This window comes from Silene latifolia, chromosome 3 (assembly GCF_048544455.1).
Source record: "Silene latifolia isolate original U9 population chromosome 3, ASM4854445v1, whole genome shotgun sequence".
Classification (NCBI taxonomy): Eukaryota; Viridiplantae; Streptophyta; class Magnoliopsida; order Caryophyllales; family Caryophyllaceae; genus Silene; species Silene latifolia.
The window spans coordinates 71,660,812-71,679,195 of NC_133528.1; the positions used below are offsets into that span (position 1 = coordinate 71,660,812).

General features: G+C 38.2%; 1 protein-coding gene and 1 non-coding gene across 2 annotated transcripts; one reads left to right on the forward strand and one right to left on the reverse strand.

Annotated features, from left to right (window-relative positions):
* Positions 1-9,178: 9,178 nt before the first annotated feature.
* On the reverse strand, positions 9,179-9,285 carry LOC141650009 (small nucleolar RNA R71). Its single transcript, XR_012546074.1, has one exon. It is a non-coding gene; the product is annotated as a small nucleolar RNA R71 (small nucleolar RNA).
* Positions 9,286-10,910: 1,625 nt separating this feature from the next.
* On the forward strand, positions 10,911-11,309 carry LOC141649203 (uncharacterized). The gene has a single exon (XM_074457897.1). It carries the CDS (start codon positions 10,911-10,913, stop codon positions 11,307-11,309), a length of 399 nt encoding a protein of 132 aa, XP_074313998.1.
* The last annotated feature ends 7,075 nt before the right edge of the window (positions 11,310-18,384 follow it).

Here is an 18,384-nt window from a genome sequence, read left to right on the forward strand (position 1 = left end):
ATCATAGCAAGGCTTACAAAGTTTTCAATAAGAGAACTCTACGTATTGAAGAAAGTGTCCACGTTATTTTTGATGAAGATAACGTGTTTGATAAGCCTTTACAGGATGAGGAAGAAGACTTGGATGAACCCGACTTTCGTCTTTCAAGAGACGATCCCTCGGAATTGGAATTGGAGGACAATGAGATTGAGGGAATAAGTGATGAACTTAATCGTTCCTCAAAAGATAAAAAGGAGAAAGCCAAAGTTATAGTTGATGATACTATAACATTGACTCAAAATAAGGACTCCCAAACCAATGTTATAGGTGATGTTACTATAACATTGAATCCAAATCAAGGTGTAGAATCCGAGGTTATATCGGTTCTAATACAACACCCGAATTGGATTCAGGGGGAACTTCCTCCAATTCCGATCCAAATGAAGTTGGGACAAGCTCAAATAACGATGAAGAACCAAGTACATCAACAAAATTGAAATACAAGAGCTCACACCCCATGGACAATATTCTAGGGAATATTAAGAAGGGTGTTCAGACAAGACGTTCCTTGAACAACTTCTGCTCTTTCTACTCTTTCCTATCCATGATCGAACCAAAGAATATCAATGAAGCTCTTGCTGAATCTGATTGGATTATAGCTATGCAAGAAGAGCTACAATAATTCGAAAGAAACAAGGTTTGGCATTTAGTTCCTCGACCAAAGGATCGTTCTGTCATTGGAACAAGGTGGGTCTTTAGGAACAAACTAGATGAAGCTTGAGTCATTGTCAGAAACAAAGCAAGATTAGTGGTCCAAGGTTATAATCAACAAGAAGGAATAGATTATGACGAGACTTTCGCACCTGTTGCTCGTCTTGAAGCTATTAGACTTCTAATAGCATTCGCTGCACATGAAGGAATGAAGCTCTTCCAGATGGACGTAAAAGCCAGCATTTCTGAATGGGTATTTACAGGAAGAAGTCTTTGTTGAACAACCTCCCGGATTTAAAAATAACAAATTTGAAGATCAGGTCTTCAAGTTGGATAAGGCTCTATATGGGTTAAAACAAGCACCTAGGGCTTGGTACGACAGGTTATCCAAGTTTCTACTTGACAGTGGATTCAGTAGAGGACCTGTAGATAAAACCCTATTTCTAAAATCCGAGGAATCTGACCTTTTAGTTGTTCAAATATACATCGATGACATTATCTTTGGATCTACCAACCGAAGCTTGTGCAAATACTTTTCTGAGTTAATGACCTCCGAGTTCGAGATGAGTATGATGGGAGAGTTAAAATTCTTCTTAGGTCTGCAAATACAACAAACTGAAGAAGGCATTAAAATCCATCAACAGAAATATATTAAGGATGTTCTCTAGACAGAAAAAGTACGTCGGGTGTCGCCACTTTTGTCGGACCATGTATCATTACGTGGGGTTCGAAGAAGCAAAATTCAGTTGCTCTCTCAACTGCTGAAGCCGAATATATTGCTGCAGGACTGGTATGTACTCAATTATTATGGCTTAAGCAACAATTACGTGATTATGGTATTGATGTAGGATGTATTCCTATTTTATGTGATAATACTAGTGCAATTATTATTTCTAAAAATCCCGCACAACATTCACGTACCAAACACATTGAAATAAGACAACATTTTATTCGAGACCATGTTGAAAAGGGGAATATAAAACTTGAATTTTGTAGTACTGAAAAACAATGGGCAGACATTTTGACAAAATCATTAGCTAGAGAACGATTTGAGACTTTACGGTTGGAAATTGATTTAATCAGTGGTACCTAAGTTTCTATACACGTTCAATTTTCCTATGACTGACTAGTTAAGTTAAGATTGTATGACTGTGTCCGTATATTGCGTTGCATGAATAATTTCGTTATAGGAATATATATTTATTATAAATTTCTAACTGTTATTTAGAATTTTATTTTTTATACAAACTTAATTCCTTATAAAATAAATATGGCACACCATATCTTTTATATTTCCAATTCACAAAAATCTTTCCTAATTTGCTATTCATGGTACACGACTCAATACACTCCGTATACAATTCTAATTCCTAAATTTTATCTTTTACCTTATTAATTCTATCACTTAATTTCCTATACCTACCATAACTCCTCTCACTATTTACCACTTACCAAAATTAATCACACCCTTATTATCCTAGACTAGGATGCCACTTGCCTTATTTAATCTAACCCTAGTCCTATAACTACCTCCTCCCTTGCGTGTAAACCGTCCAACACACCCCACTTGCATATTTTTTTATCTTCTCAAAATATTTAGCATCATCACAAATCTCCTTCTTTACACAACCATCACCATCACTTCCTTTACTCATCTATCACCATCAACATGAATCCAATCCATGCAAAACCACCCGATCATGAACCCGTCACCACCAAAACCGCCACCTTCATAACCAAACACCACCACTACCACCACATGATCTAAATTCCACTAATTTTCCTTCACCTCAACCAAACCCAACTACGCCCCTGTTTCGTGGTCAGGACGAGTCGATGTCCGAGGGTAAAAGACGCCGTCTTTTTAAAGTGAAAAATAAGGTAGTTGTTAATGAAGGTGAAGATATGGAGGAACCCGAGGTTATTGTTCGGAACGGTGTTGCTCGCACCTTGCTTCGGGATGTTTCGAAAGCCGCCACAAAGGAAGGGTTAAATCGTGTTCGGCTTACTCATGACGAAAGCATCCTTGTTAATCGTGTTTTGAGGTATTCTATTCATGGAGGAAGGTACTATTCGAAATCTTGGTTGATTAATGTTCTCGCTCTTAAGTTCTTTGTTGATTTTCTTGATTTTCAAGGGTGGAGTCATATTAGTCAGTTTTCGGGTCCTATTTATCCAGTTGAGGTGGTTCAATTCTTTGCTAGTGTCTCAATTAAGAAGGGAGTCTTGCATGCGGTTGTTAATGGGGTTGATGTGACGGTCTCTGTTTCGGATTTTTGCTCTGCTATTTCGGTTCCCGATGACGGAATTGAAGTAAATCCGAGTCTTGAATGGTCTAATGTAGTGAGTGAAAAGGAGATGTTAGACAAAAAGTACATTGAGGAGGTTGGGACGGATGGGGGTAATATTGTGGTTCGTCCTCTCTCGGCAAAAATCAAGTTCCTCTTGAATTTTCTTTGGAACACGGTTGTGCCGAGGAGAGGAGGTCGTGATAAAGTTTCCAGTTATGAGGCTATTGTCATCTATTCTTGGTTGGAGGGACAAAAAGTGAATTTGGCAAGTCTTGTGTTTCATCGTGTCATTCAAACAAGTCTCACGGTCACTAAGGAAAAATTGTGTACAACAATTGAATTACCATATGGGATGTGGGTGTCTCGGTTGTTGGAGATAAAACAAGTGGTGGGACGAGATAGTTATGGTGTAAGTGCACGAGATTGCATGTGTGATCGGTTGATCAAGCTTATGGGTCTTGTTGTTGATGGACCCGAGTTACTTCTTGTTAAGGATGTTGAGAAAACCCCGGGTGAATCGGGTTTGGGAGCTATGGAGGCGAAATTGGAAGGGTTTATGAGTGGTTTAATGGAGAAGTTTGAGGAGCATTCAACAAATTTGGCTACGGTATTGTCACGGGTTGGACCATCTCGGTCTTTAGACTTGGGTTTGGATGCTTCTCGGGTGTATTCTTGGATGGAGGCGGTGGATAAGAGGTTAGCGGGTTTTGAACGGGAATTAAAGGCAATCCGTGGGGAAGTGTTCCCACATGGTGACCGTCTTACTTTCCTCACGAGTCAAGGTGGAGCGTTGGTCATGCACGGAAAGGTTATGGCAAGTGATTAATCGCTTACATTGGAGGCCACGAAAGCTCTCTCTCTGAAAGTGATTAACTTTGAAAGGAGTATTCAGACTCTTTCTCAGCTTGTGCGAAGTTCTTTTGATCGTCTTGATGCTTTAGAGCATCGTACTCGGCCCGACTACGTGAATCCTTACCGTACCCACAACATTTGATCTACCCTTGCCTTACCATTATTAGCCCTACCTATTTTTAGCTTTCTTTTTCTATTTCTTATGGTGTGTTTCACAAACTTATCATTCGGCCCAATTTTGGCATGCACTTGTGGTTATGGCCCAAGTGTTTCTTTAAACATGCATTTTATTCGGCCCATCGGCTTTATGCGTGTTTTCTTAAGTTTGTTTAATAATTAAACTTCTCGATGCTTTTAGTTATGTATGATAATATTAATTTCTATGACGTTTTATCTCTTGTCTCGTCTTATATTATTCTAGTCATTTTTTATTTGTTCTTAGCTTTTCGATGATGTCAAGAGGGGGAAAGAACGTCTATAGTAAGCATCTACCTATGCTTGCTCCTTGTCAAGACCGATTGTCTCTTAAAGTCCTTAAAGTTTCGGTTTTTGATAAATCGTGTTGATCTTACGTTGATCTTTATTATTAAGATGACGGTATTATATTAAGGGGGAACTACATACTTAGTCACAATTTTAGGAGGCTTGCCATCATCAAAAAGGGGGAATTTGTTGAACCATATAGCTTATATGTTTATGTTTTCATGATGTCAAGGTGTCTTATAATTTATATACTTGTTGCGTGTAATCGTTTGTCTAAGTGTTTTAGAATCAACTTATTACAAGCAAGTAACAAAGAAGATTGTGATGATAGCATGAATGCTCAAGCACCTATTCAAGATCAAACAATATTAAGATTCATTCAAGACATATGTGAAGACGAAGTCCGTCTAAAGATTAATCAAGCTTGAATGATGACGTAGCCTATACTCGAAGATCTCTCTGAAGATTAGAATAGTATAGGTGATTATCTCGTAATGATAACCAAGAATGACTTTCTTGAATTAGTAAAGTTATAGCTTTGCAGCTATAACATTACTAGTAAAAGAGCTCAATGTTATAGCTCTCCTACTATAACATTGAGATGCTGAGTTTATTATACACGACTTATAATGTTTCAAAAATTGTTTTGAAAATTGTTTAAAGTTTATTTTAAATGTTTTGATAAAAGTATTTATATAATAAAGCCCAGTTTAGTGCGGAGTTCGGTTTTATGTTGGACGTTAGTTAGTAGTCGTGTTGGGTCAACTTATGAGTTGGACCCTGCTACTAATTAGGGTTTCAACAAGACCTCTCTTAAAACCTAAATTCTAACCTATATGTTAAGACTAGGGTTTGCACGAGTCACGAGGCATATGAGCCGTGACATCTCGTGTTACCTAAGGTATATTTGGTGAAGATTTTATTCTATAATAATATCTTTACATATCTTATATATCTTACTTATATATATTTGTTTATGATAAAAGATATTCTTGTTTTAGGAAATCTTATCATATCTTAGAATTTATAGTAAAGATAATATTTGAATAGATTATATTCTATCTCTTGGAATATTCTTTATTATCTTTTAAGGCTTTTAGGAAAGAGATAATAGAAGATATGATATGTTTACATATCTTATTATTTCGGCTATTAGGGTTTGTGCAAAACCGAGTTGCCTACTCTTTACTTCCTATAAATACTTTACTCTTTACAACTTTTAAAGTAGAGACCTTAAGCATAAAAATTGATTTTAATTTTAAAAAGCAAACCGTGTGTTTTCAAGCAGAAAAACCGATTTGTTATTTTGAAAGGTCGTGTGTTTTAAACTCGTATACTTGTTCTTATTTTTATCGTTATAAGATAATAGTGCTTAGTTCATTTCTTACTTGTTCATTAACGTGAACCATTGTTAGAATCATTAGTGCTTTCTTATTAGCGTAATTTAGTCACTCGAGTATTTAACGGTACTCATTGAGTTACAGCTAGAGTTAGTTGTACGAGTTGGGTTAGTAAATTTGTAATCCGTAGAAAGGAACTAAATTTATTAATCGAGAATAGTGGACGTAGGTTTCGATTTGTGAAACTAAACCACTTCAAAAACCGTGTGTCTCCTCGTTCTTTCGTTCGTTTGTTATTTCGTTTTATATTCACTTAGTTGATTAGTTAAAGTTTAATCAATAAACTTTAAATAATCAATTATATACGCATAATCGAAAAAGCTTTCAAAAGTTTTAAATCCTCAATTCACCCCCCCCCCCCCCCCCTCTTGAGTATTTTGGATCAATAGACTATTCAAAGACATTCTTACACAAAAAAATATTTAAATTGCATCAGTAGTAACATTTTTAAAGTTATACTTGTGAGTGACTCTAGCTCATTGTGTTATCTCGATCATATTGATTTGCTATTATTTTCGTTTTATTTAAATTTTTCTTAATGGTTTGTAACGTTATACTATCATTATACATTTATACTGAGGACATTTAGTCATATACTCATATTGTCACCTTAAGCCATACATGACGACAAAATTGTAATCACAGTGGTATAATTTAAAGTGTGTGCGATTTGTCGAGATTACAAGTATTCGGGAAAAGTAATGAAGTAAGGGTACTCGGGAAAAGTAATGAAGTGTTATATTTGGATCTGTTTTATTCTATATTAGTGTAAAGCCACCTTACATAATACAAACTAAAGAATAAGTAATGAAGTTATTAATTTACTTTTTATAAATGTGTGCATATATGAAATAAATAAACAAGACCACGTTAATAGAGTTAACATATCCATAGTAATGCTTACTCGTCATTGACTCAATACGTTTGCTTGATTGTGTTATCATGTACATTAATACCGTTAAAATGTTAATATCAAATTTTATATGTATAGAAAAATCATAAGATTTATCTAAATATTATAATTTGTGGTTATGATATTTCATTATATTAATACTCGAGGGTAGGTGATATATGATCCATTTATACCATTTCTCCTCTTTATTCTCATGCATTTTTACTCCGTTTGAGATGGTTTTACGTGTCTTACCTTGCATTTTGTATCCCGGTTACCTAGTCTATGTGATCGTGTCCGTCATGCAGGATTTGGGGCGAAAATAGAGGAATTGGAGTAAGGGAGACGGATTGAGAAGATAGCGTGAGAAGAAGAAGAGGAGAAACCTGAGAAGTGGTTCCAACCGGTAGGCCGGCTAGGAACCCTCCCCATGAAGAACAAGGAAGAAATAGGTGAAGAAATTACAGGGAATTCCTAGCCGTGCAGCCACCGGCAGCCGGCTCACCGGCTGGGAAAACAAGTAGTTGAGTCAAAGTCAAGAAATGAGGAAGGAGTTACAGCGCACTCCCAGCCTACACCCCACTGGCAGCCGGCCCACCGGCTGTGCGTACCTGATGACTTAATTTTACTTCACAACATATAGAGAACTCCCAGCCGGGTAGCCCACCGGCGGCCGGTCCACTGGCTGGGACGCACACTTCGCATTTTTTACTCTCTTTGTAATTTTCAACCTAATTTCCGTGTAAACTATAAATATCCCTTCCCTTAATCATTTGGACACATAACTCTAGATCTGAATTTATCTCCCTTTTTATGCAAACACTCTTAAGTACGCCTTAATCTTTCCTTAATCAAACATTAATTACTTAGTAAATTAGCATAGAATTAGTTATTCTCAATTGTTTACATTTGGTATAGGGTTGTAATTTGATGATTGGTGAAGATTCTTCTATTATTTAATCCAAGATTGCAACTTTTTCTCTTAATTGGTATAACTCTTCTTTTAATTTATTTATCTTTCAATTGTTTACATATTCAAGTTTGCTTAATTAGTTTATCTTACCACATGCTTTCCTTTACTTCTTATATGTCAAAGCTTCCATTTTTTATGTTGTTTGTTGTCAACATGTGTGAGTAGTGCCTTACTAGGATGGAGGGGGATCTTATATAGAGTTATAGGAGTGGATTATGACATAGGAAGATTACAATCCGTGAGTTTATGGTTGTTGATTTTATCATGCGCCTAAGGTGTTTGTGAGAATGCTTGAATGAGAATTTAGGTATTTGAACTATCTTTTCTACTTGTTGGGTGAGAACTTGACTAGTATACAGGAATTACATGATAAAATCGTGTTTGGGTTAATTAAGTGAGGACTTAATCGATCTTAACTTAGGGGTTAGTCTCACATCGAGAGATTGGATCTTTCCTTTGCTTACGTTCTTGGGTTTTGTCGTTCTATGTGTGTTTCCTTCCTTATATATATGAGTGAACCCGACATCCTAGTTCCCTTAATCATTGTCTTCCATCGTCTTATGTAATTATTCGACTTTCTATTATTTTAGTTTAATTCCTTTAGTTAGTTTAAATCAACTCAATTTCTTAATTTGAGCTAAACTAGTGTCTAGACAAGCAATCCTAGAACCATAACAACAGTCCTTTGGGTTCGACCCTCACATCTACGACGATCCTTCGTTATACTTGCGAGGTTACAAATACAAGATTTGTTCACAACAACTTTTTGGCGCCGTTGCCGGGGACGACGATATTGGATAGGATTATTTGTTTTCATCTAGGCTTAGTTCTTTTATTTGTTGTTTATTTTCTCCTTTTGTCCTAGTGCAATCTTTACATTAGGACTATTTGATATTTTGTTGAGTGCATGAATAGGTGCTATATCAGACTTCTTTTCCCAATTGACCATGAGATCGATAAAACATTTCGGGTAAGAAGAAGACAAGCTCTATCTGCAATACGAAGATCTCCACCTTTTGTTAACCCACCAAACACCCAAACTTCCAAAAGTGATCCTCCAAATACACCACCCTCTTCTTCCACCCTATCACCTCTCTACATTCTACCACATTTTCCACCAAATAACTCTCCCATAAACTCTCCATAAAACTCAACAACACATTCACAATACTCCATCCATACCAACAACACCGAATCCCCACGACATAACCTTTTGAACGACGATATGGTGGATCAACCTATGGGATACTATAATAGGCCGGATCCCAACCGGGTTTGTTCGGCAATCGACTATGGAGCTCTTACTCCAAACACTTTTGAGCTTCGACACGATGTGATAAATTATATGCAACAAGATGTATATCATAAGATGAAAAGTGAAGATGCCCATTAACATCTCACTACATTGAAGGAGAAAGCAGGTTCTATCAAGCATAACGGTGTAGCCGAAGAGCAAATACTCCTAATGCTTTTCCCTATCACCTTGAAAGACAATTCTAAGAAGTGGTTGAATTCTCATGAGCCGGGTACATTTACCACTTGGGAGGCTTTATCTAAAGCTTTCATCAACAAGTTCTACCCACCGTCTAAGACCGCAATAATTAGACATGAGATTCAAACCTTCAAGCAAAGGCCCATGGAAACTCTAAGTGAAGCTTGGGAACGTTTTAAGGATCTCCTCACATCTTGCCCACACCATGGTATCCCAATATGGATGACCACCTAAACCTTTTTCCAAACTCTTGAACAAAGGTTTCGGGATATGATCGTGGCGGCATCCGGTGGTAATTTCGATAACATGAACAATGCTCAAATCACAGAAATGATCCAAAATATTTCCGAGATGGAGAGTAGCTATACAAGGGATGTGGAATACAAGAGTGAGGGGACTTCTAAGATAGAAGCGGAGTACAAGGCTAAGTTGGATGACTTGACCAAGAAGTTTGAGGAGTTCAAGATGGAAAAGAAACAAGGGGAATTACGACAAGTTAAAGAGGTCGGACCTAGTCACTCCAAGGTATACTATGTCCAAGAGCCTAGGTCTCCTCCTAGAAATTATCCTCCCCAAATGAATTGTGACTATTGTGGCAGTGTGGGGCATACGATTGAATATTGCTCATCAACTCCACAAGAATGCTTTGTTCTTCAAGGGCAAGGTGCACCAAGGGCCTCTTATCAACGCCATGAGACTTTCTACCGTGCCTTTCCCAATCAAGATCCCAGACTTTCATATGCGGGGCAACCATTGACCCCAAGTATCAACAACCACAATACATGCCACCACCAAAACCCGATCATTCAAGGCAATATAACCAAAACCAAGGTCAAGGCTCCAATTTCCGGGGTCAACGTCAACATGACAATACCAACTACATTCAACCACATCAAAGAGACAACTACCGCAACCACCAACAAAACCCTCCATTCCAACAAGGGTATCAACAACAAAATCCACCATTTCAACAAACTTTCAACCAACAATAAGGGTATGAAAAACAACAAAACTCTTACCCACCTCCACAAAACCAACAACAATATATTGAACCACCAAACCCGAACTCCTCTCTTGATAAATTGCTAAGAGAAATGGATGCAAATGCCGAGAGAAGAGAGGCTCAAGTGGACCAACAATTCAAAAGCTTGAAAACCGAGCTCACCAATGTCCAAGCACATCAAAGGAAATTTAACTCATATATGGCCAATCAAAGCTCCTTTTCCTCACAAAGAGTCCCACATTCATTAACTCCTCAAGGTTCTTATCCTAGAGATGGACCGCCACCATACCAACAAGCTCATGTGGTGACCTTGAGGAGCGGGGAAGATTTAGAGGATCCTTACAAGGATTATGAACCAAAAAGGAAGAGAGACGTGATGAAAGATGGAGAGGAGAGTCCACCCCTCTCACCCACAAATAGAGTTGACAACACTAATAAGGGAAAGGTGAGTGAACAACTTGAAGATGACGAAAACTTCGTCTTGGAGGAGACTGCGGTTGAAAGAGACCAATAAATAGTGGTTGAAAGAGACCAAGGTAAAAGAAATGAATCAAAAGAAGTGGATAACACCAAGCAAGCTTCCACTTCCGAAAAGGCCTATAACCCTCCAATACCATTTTCTAATAGAAGTAGAGTAATGAATGAGGAGAAGAAATTCTCTAAATTCTTGGATATGTTGAAGAAACTTTAAGTTTCATTACCTTTCACCGAGGTAGTGATACAAATGCCACTCTACATCAAATTCTTGAAGGATGTTTTGACAAAGAAGAGGAGCATTGAAGGAGATGGTCTGTGGCTCTTAGGGGGCAATGTAGCATGATCTTTCTCAATCCCATGCCGGAAAAGCTACAAGATCCAGGTAGTTTCTCTATTCCGTGTATGGTGGGTAATGTGAGTATCAAGAAGGCACTTTGTGATCTTGGTGCTAGTGTTAGCATACTTCCGCTCCCTATTGCAAGAAAGGTTGGTTTGCATGATATGATACCTACTTCTATGACCTTGCAACTAGCCGATAGGTCGGTACAAAGACCAATGGGTGTAATTGAAGATGTTCCGGTTAAAGTGGGCAATTTCTATATTCCAGCGGACTTTGTGGTTCTCGACATTCCGGAAGACCAACAAACTCCTATTATCCTTGGGAGGCCCTTCTTGGCAACCGGGGATGTCAACATAAGTGTTAAGTATGGGATGTTCACCTTTAAAGTGGGGGAAAATGTGTTAGAATTTCCTTGACCGGGGCAATGTCACAACCAATGTTTGAGAGTGTCTATTCGGTAGACATGTTAGAAGAAGTGATTGAAGATGCAAAGGATAAATGCTCGGGGGAGCATTTGGAACAAGACTATGAGGCTTTATCATCATTCCTTGATGAAGATGAGGGTCAGAACCCCCCAAAGGTAGATCTCAAACCTTTACCCCCCTCCCTTGAGTATGCTTACCTTGATGAGGCAAACTCCTTCCCCGTTATCATTAATGCAAACCTAATGGCATCTCAAAAAGAAAAAAACTTTTAAATGTCCTCAAAGCAAACAAGAAAGCCATTGGGTATAGCCTTGATGATCTCATGGGAATCGATCCTCGAATATGCATGTACCGCATCACACTCGAGGATGGATTTACCCCTTCCGCCCAACCTATGAGGAGCTTGAATGAGAAATTGAAGGAGGTGGTGAGGAAGGAAGTTGATAAGTTGCTTAAGGACGGAATTATATACTCCATCTCGGGAAGCGATTGGGTAAGCCAGGTTCAAATTGTCCCCAAAAAGGGCGGTATGACCTTGTTTGAGAATGAGGAAGGTGAACTCATCTCCATCCGACCGGTCACGGGATTGAGAATGTGTATTGATTACCGAAAGCTCAATTCCGCCTCAATCAACGATCACTTCCCCTTGCCATTTATTGACCAAATGCTCGAGGGACTTGCAAACCATGAGTACTTTTGCTTCCTTGACGGGTATTTCGGGTTCTTCCAAATACCCATACACCCGGATGATCAAGCAAAAACTACTTTCACTTGTCCTTATGGCGTCTTCACATATCGGAGAATGCCATTTGGACTTTGCAATGTCCCGGGACATTTCAAAGAGCTGTGATGTCTATCTTTTCAAATTACATTGAGAAGTCTATGGAGGTGTTTATTGACGACTTTAGTGTCCATGGCACCTCATTTGATGATTGTTTGAAGAACCTCTCCCAAGTGCTCCAAACTTGCATCCAATAAAACCTCAAGTTGAATTGGGAAAAATGCCACTTCATGGTGCAAGAGGGAGTGATTCTTGGTCATGTTAATTCTAAGAAAGGGATCCAAGTGGACAGGGCTAAAGTTGAGGTGATTGAGAAACTTCCCCCACCCACCAATGTCAAGGGTGTGAGGAGTTTCTTGGGTCATGCGAGGTTTTATCGAAAGTTTATCAAAGATTTTTCAAAAATTGCCAAACCCCTCACCTCACTTCTTGCCAAAGACACTCCCTTTGTATTTTATGAATCTTGTGTTGAAAGCTTTTGTAGGCTAAAGCAAGCTTTGGTTTCGGCTCCAATTGTGCAACCACCCAATTGGGACCACCCCTTCGAATTGATGTGTGATGCAAGTGACTTTGCATTGGGGCGATCTTGGGTCAAAGACAAGACAAAAAGCTTCATTTTATTGCTTATGTGAGCAAGACCTTGGATAATTCTCAATGTAACTACAGTACCACGGAGAAACAAATGTTAGCGGTGGTGTATGGTTTTGAGAAATTTCGGCCTTACCTTCTTTGTTCCAAGCTAACCGTTTACCAGTTTTATTATTATGTTGTATTAGCATTTGTGTGTTTTTTTATGTTGTATTACCTATGTATTGTGTGTTTGTGTGTGTTAGTATTACTATGTGAGATGTCTTAGTCGACGTTCTAGCTTGGCAAGTTGTGGACTTGCTTAGCTTCATTTGTTGTCAAGTTTGTAATCCTTCTGATTATGAATTAAATAGGAGGATTGTTTGTGCTAAGAAAATGTTGTGAACACTTGTTGTTTCTTGTATCCATGTTGTAGAGGTAATTCGGTTTGAATCATCCTACACATTGCACATGCAAAGAGGTTTTTGTTGGAAGGGAGAAAGGCTTTTTTTTTCCTTTCTTTTTTGTTTTTGTTTTGAGGAAAAATGAATGCTCCCTTTTTTTGGAGTTCGCATGGTGATGTGACCCATATTTGCGCACATTTAGTCCCCTAATTGAGCCTATTCTGCATACTATTATAACATTCCATAGCCATTTTATCCGTCAAATGCTGTCTATTTTGCTTTCTTATCGCCTTGTGCTTGTTTTGTAGGAAAGGAGACAATTAGGCGGAAATTCCCGTCTCTTGAGCTTATTTGGAAGGACATTGACGATCTTAGTTGAACGAGTGTGGAAGAAGAGGAAAGAACTAAAGACCAACATTGCAGGAATAAGAAGTATGCGAGAGGAAGCACTCTGAACAGCAATCCGAGCGTCCAAAGCTTCAAGACGCTCGTCCTATGCCCCAACAATCCGAGCGTCCCGACCTTCAGCCGCTCGTCCTACCCTGCCCGGAATCCGAGTGTCCTACCCTTGTGCACGAGCGGACCATGGCGTCTTCAGCAAGGATGCCCATCTCTCCAAAATACTTGCATTTCCCTACTTAGAACTTAGAATAGTTAATTACTAATTTAGCCTTAGTTAACCTAATGAGGCACTACTATATATACCCCATTTGATGATAATCAAGGGGTGCTTCCACATTAGAAAATCTTCTTAGATTAGATTAGGAGTAGATTAGAATAGATTAATTTCAATCATTCCACAAAATTACACATTAATCTTTCCTTAATCATTGTTCAAGTTTATTACTTTTGGGTAATTGAAGATTATTGGGTTATTATTGGAGAATTGACAACTCTTCATCAATCAATCAATTTATCTTCTTTTATTCTTTGCTTTATTATTTGGATCATCTCAAGTTTGGTATAATTCCTTTACTCTTTACTCTTTATTGTTTATTTCCTTAAGCTCTTATCATGTTTATAATTGTTGTAATGATTGACACCATTAATGACATGTTTTCTATGATAATGAGTGAGTATTTTCCTTTAGCTGGGATTAATGGGTAATTAAGGGAAACAAACATGGGATTAATCATCTTAATTTAATATGTTTTCATAATTAATTTTCTTGCTTGTTGTGATGTCAACCTATGCACATGTTATGTTTGATGAAATACTAAGCCTATGAATCCTTGCATTTACAACCATCTCTTATCTATTCAGCTTGACTTGTAAGATATAAACCAACTCGGGTCTTGTTAGACCATGCATAGAAGTGATTAGGAGGAAAGTAAGTCGACTTGTAGGTGTTGTACAATCTAATCGATTCGGCTCCGGGACCCAACTCTTCCTAAGAACCGTAAGACATAAACCAACTCGGTTCCTCTACAACATTAATTGCTTGCAACTTTGTGAACATGTTTGTATGATCAACTCCCATGAATCCCCCATGAACCCATGATATCCTAGCGCTTTTAATCATTTGTTTACATCCTTTATTTCGTTGCTTGTTATACTTTATTGCTTGCATTAGGCTAGAACACAACTACAAACCCAAACAAATTGTGACATTAGTATAAATTGAGATAGATAGACTTAGAACCCAAAGCACACCGTCCCATGGATCGACCTTGACTTAACCACTAACTAGTTGTTTGTTGAGAATTATAAATGTGTTTTGATTGGGTGTACAACGACACGCTCACGTCACATGGGTTGTTGTTTTTGTGTGTGGGGATGGTTGTATCCTTCTTGCGTAAGAAAGGATTGCCTACGTATCCACCTGAAGAGGTGAAATCAAACCATGCTCGTAGTTCAGGTGTTTTGTTTGAGTTGGGGTGTATATTTTTTTTGGGTGTTGATGAGTCATAATTATATATATTTATGCGTCCCCTTAGTTGCTTTTTTTTCGGTTTTCGTGCTAAATTATATCATTTACATGCCTTTTATGTTAGAACATTGATGCTTCCGCTGTTTGATGTTTAATGCAGGAATGTTGCATTTGACGAGCAAAGGAATGAAATGGGCATCGCGGTGTGGGCATGAAGGAATACACGAAGCATGGCACGAGAATCTATAAGAATAAAGGAAGAGAAGCTAAGAAGAAAACACGAATAAAAGAGCAGAAACAAGTGATGCCTCGATCAACTTGATCTGGGCTCGATCGAGGAAGAGGTGACTCGATCGAGTAGCTCAAGGCTCAATCAAGGAACCATTATTCTCTATTATTTCCGCAATTTTCCTTAAGTCGGTTACGTTTTATTATAAATACTTAATATAATACCCTAGTTTATTTACGCTTTAATTTCCGTTAATTTCGTAGAACTCCTCTAAAACTCTCTTAGAATATTTAGTTTAGTTTAATTATTGTTCTTACTTCCTGATCTAAGCTATTTTACGGTATTGTTCTAATCTTTCTTCAATAATTATTATTTCAATTACTTGTTCATCTTTTATGTTCTTAATTATGATTTCTATTATTGCTATTGTTGTTATTATAATTAGCATGAGTAGCTAAACCTTTAATCTAGGGAGAAAGCGAAATCTAGGTTGTTAGAAGGGGATTAAACTAATGAATTGATAGTTCAAATTGCTTATTTGTTGTTGTTCATGTTATTTATCTTCATCTAGTAAATTAATTACTGGCCAGGGTTAATTGACTAGTATAGCGAATTGAGACTTTTGCCGACTGGGTTAGAATCAATATAGGCTGCGATAACTGAATATAGATAATTTAATAATAGCGATTGCATGTTAAATGAGATCTAAATGAATATTGAATCGACCGATCATATAACCTTAAAGAACATAATTAGCTCTATCAATGAATTAAATCACACCCCGTATAACTACCTAGTGAACCTGAATCCCTAGACTCTTTAATATTATTGTTATTCATTCTTATGTTACATTGTTATTAGTTGCTAGAAAACAAACAATCAAAATCCCCATAAATTGTTACTTTAAGACAGACTTAGACATTAGCATATAGATTATTACCGCCTTCCTGTGGATACGATACCCTACTTACCGCTAGCTATTAGTTAGTAGTATTATAGGATTTATTTTGATTAAGGCCAAACGACTAAAAATAACCTTATCAAATTTGGCGCCGTTGCCGGGGAGGCAACAATTTTCTTGTTTGTTTTTCTTATTTTTGTCTTTTGTCTCAGGGAGCATCAGTTCCTTGAAAAAGTTTTATCTTTTCTTGTTGTTTTCGTATTTGCCCAGGTCTAATAGGTTAGAGATTATACCTTTTGATCCCGAGTTAGAAAAGACTTTTTGGTACAGACGAAAATTTCAAAGAGAAGTAAGTCAGGTGGAAAACTTGAGTACACTTGACTACGAGCGGTATACTTTTGCAGAAGATTCGTCCTTTCAAGAGGACACACTTATTTCTTCACCAGTTACTCCTACAACATTAAAGATGCCAACATTAGCCAGTCACTCCGAACCCACGGTTGCTTCCATTCTTAAAGGCTTCAAGCTCTCTACCACTGATAAAGGGAATTTTGAGATCAAGCCTTCATATATAAGCTTGGTTGAGAGAAATATGTTTGGAGGAAAAGCAGGAGAGGACCCCGCAAAGCACATGGAAAAATTTGTTACATACTGCTGTTCTATTCCTTTAACAACTGGGGTAACTCAAGATCAGGTGAAACAAACCTTATTCCCTTTCTCTTTGAGAGATGATGCAGCTGAGTGGTTAAGGGACTTAGACATGGAGACCGACGCAGTTAATAATTGGACTTCTCTAGCTCTTGCATTCTACAAGAGGTATTTTCCACCACAGAAAACTAATGCTCTTAGAAGTCAGATTACAAGTTTTAAGCAAGGTCCCACCAAAGACTTCAATGAAGCATGGGTTCGCTTCAAACGGCTCGTGTGGTCCGTTCTCCACCATGGTTTCGAAATTTGGTTCCTTTGCAACTAGTTTTACAACGGGTTGTATGACGATCACAGAGCCTTGCTTGATTCAGCTGCTAATGGGAGATTCCAATATAACTCTAATGACGGTAATGCTTGGAAGTTGATTGATTAGATAGCTACTCACACAGCTGAGTATGATAACCCTAGAGGAAGTAAGAGAGGAAGTGGTTTAGATAAAGCTATTGCGGCACAGCTGGAGGCTCTAACGGCTCAAATAGCCAATTTAAAGAATACTCGGTCTTTGGTTAATAAGCAAAAAACAGTTCACATGGTTCAAAAGAAGTGTCCTGCGAGAGATGTAGGATGGATGGCCAAACTGCGGCCAAGTGTATGAGTACCATTAAGCAAGTTCATGCCTTCCAGTCTTTTAAACAAGGTACTCCTTATTCTAATTTCTTCCTTGAAAGGAGTCAGAATGCCTATGCTCAAGCCCCGCCGCAAAATACCTATGTTATTCCTTCGAATCATGGTAGCCAACCCTAAAGAAGCTTTGTTCGGCAAAATCAAGGAGGTTTTCAACAAATGCAACCTCCTCCTCAAGCTCCTAATAATGAGATGGCCTAGTTGAGAGCTCTCTTACATCAAACTTTGTCAATGCAACAAAAACAAACGGCTCAAATCTCCGAACTCATGGCTCACAACATAATGTTGGATACTCAAGTTGCTCAAATGGCAGCTTAAAATCCTTTAAAACAGTCCGGTCTTCCCCCTTAACGTAAATCAAGGTAAACAACCGCATGAGCAAGTCAATTCTATTTCTTTGAGGAGCGGTACCTCTTATCAAGGTCCAGACATGCTCATTTATGACGATTACGTTCCCTATATGCATCCTAAGGGATTGGGAAATCTCGAGTTGAGCGATGACGAGAAAGAAACTTGAAGGATCAAACACGGGATAAGCAAAAAGACGAAAAAAAGGGAACTGACGTGGTGACTCTATTGAGCCAGCAGAGGATTGATTGAGGAACTAGCATGCTCGATCGAGTACACCGATGGCTCGATCGAGGCACCCCCTTAGACGGTGAATTTTCCCGTGTTTCAGCTACGACATTGGAAAAAAATAGGTTCCTCGATCGAGTGACTACTGGGCTCGTTCGAGGCACCTCTGGAACTGACGATAATGCTTCCAAACGTACTCTTAATGCAAAAGAAGCCGAGCCAATCAAAATTCAACTACCTTTTCCTCAAAGATTGCAGAAATCGAAGCTTGAACAACAGTTTGGAAGGTTCATGGAGGTAGTAAAGAATCTTCAACTGACATTGCCATTTACTGAATTGGTAACTCAAGTGCCGGCGTATGCTAAGTTTTTGAAAGAAATTTTGTCAAAGAAAAGGCCTTTTGATG

Bases quoted from the DNA above. Each gene is read 5' to 3' on its own strand.
- LOC141649203 (XM_074457897.1), top strand. From the start codon at position 10,911: ATGCCGGAAAAGCTACAAGATCCAGGTAGTTTCTCTATTCCGTGTATG.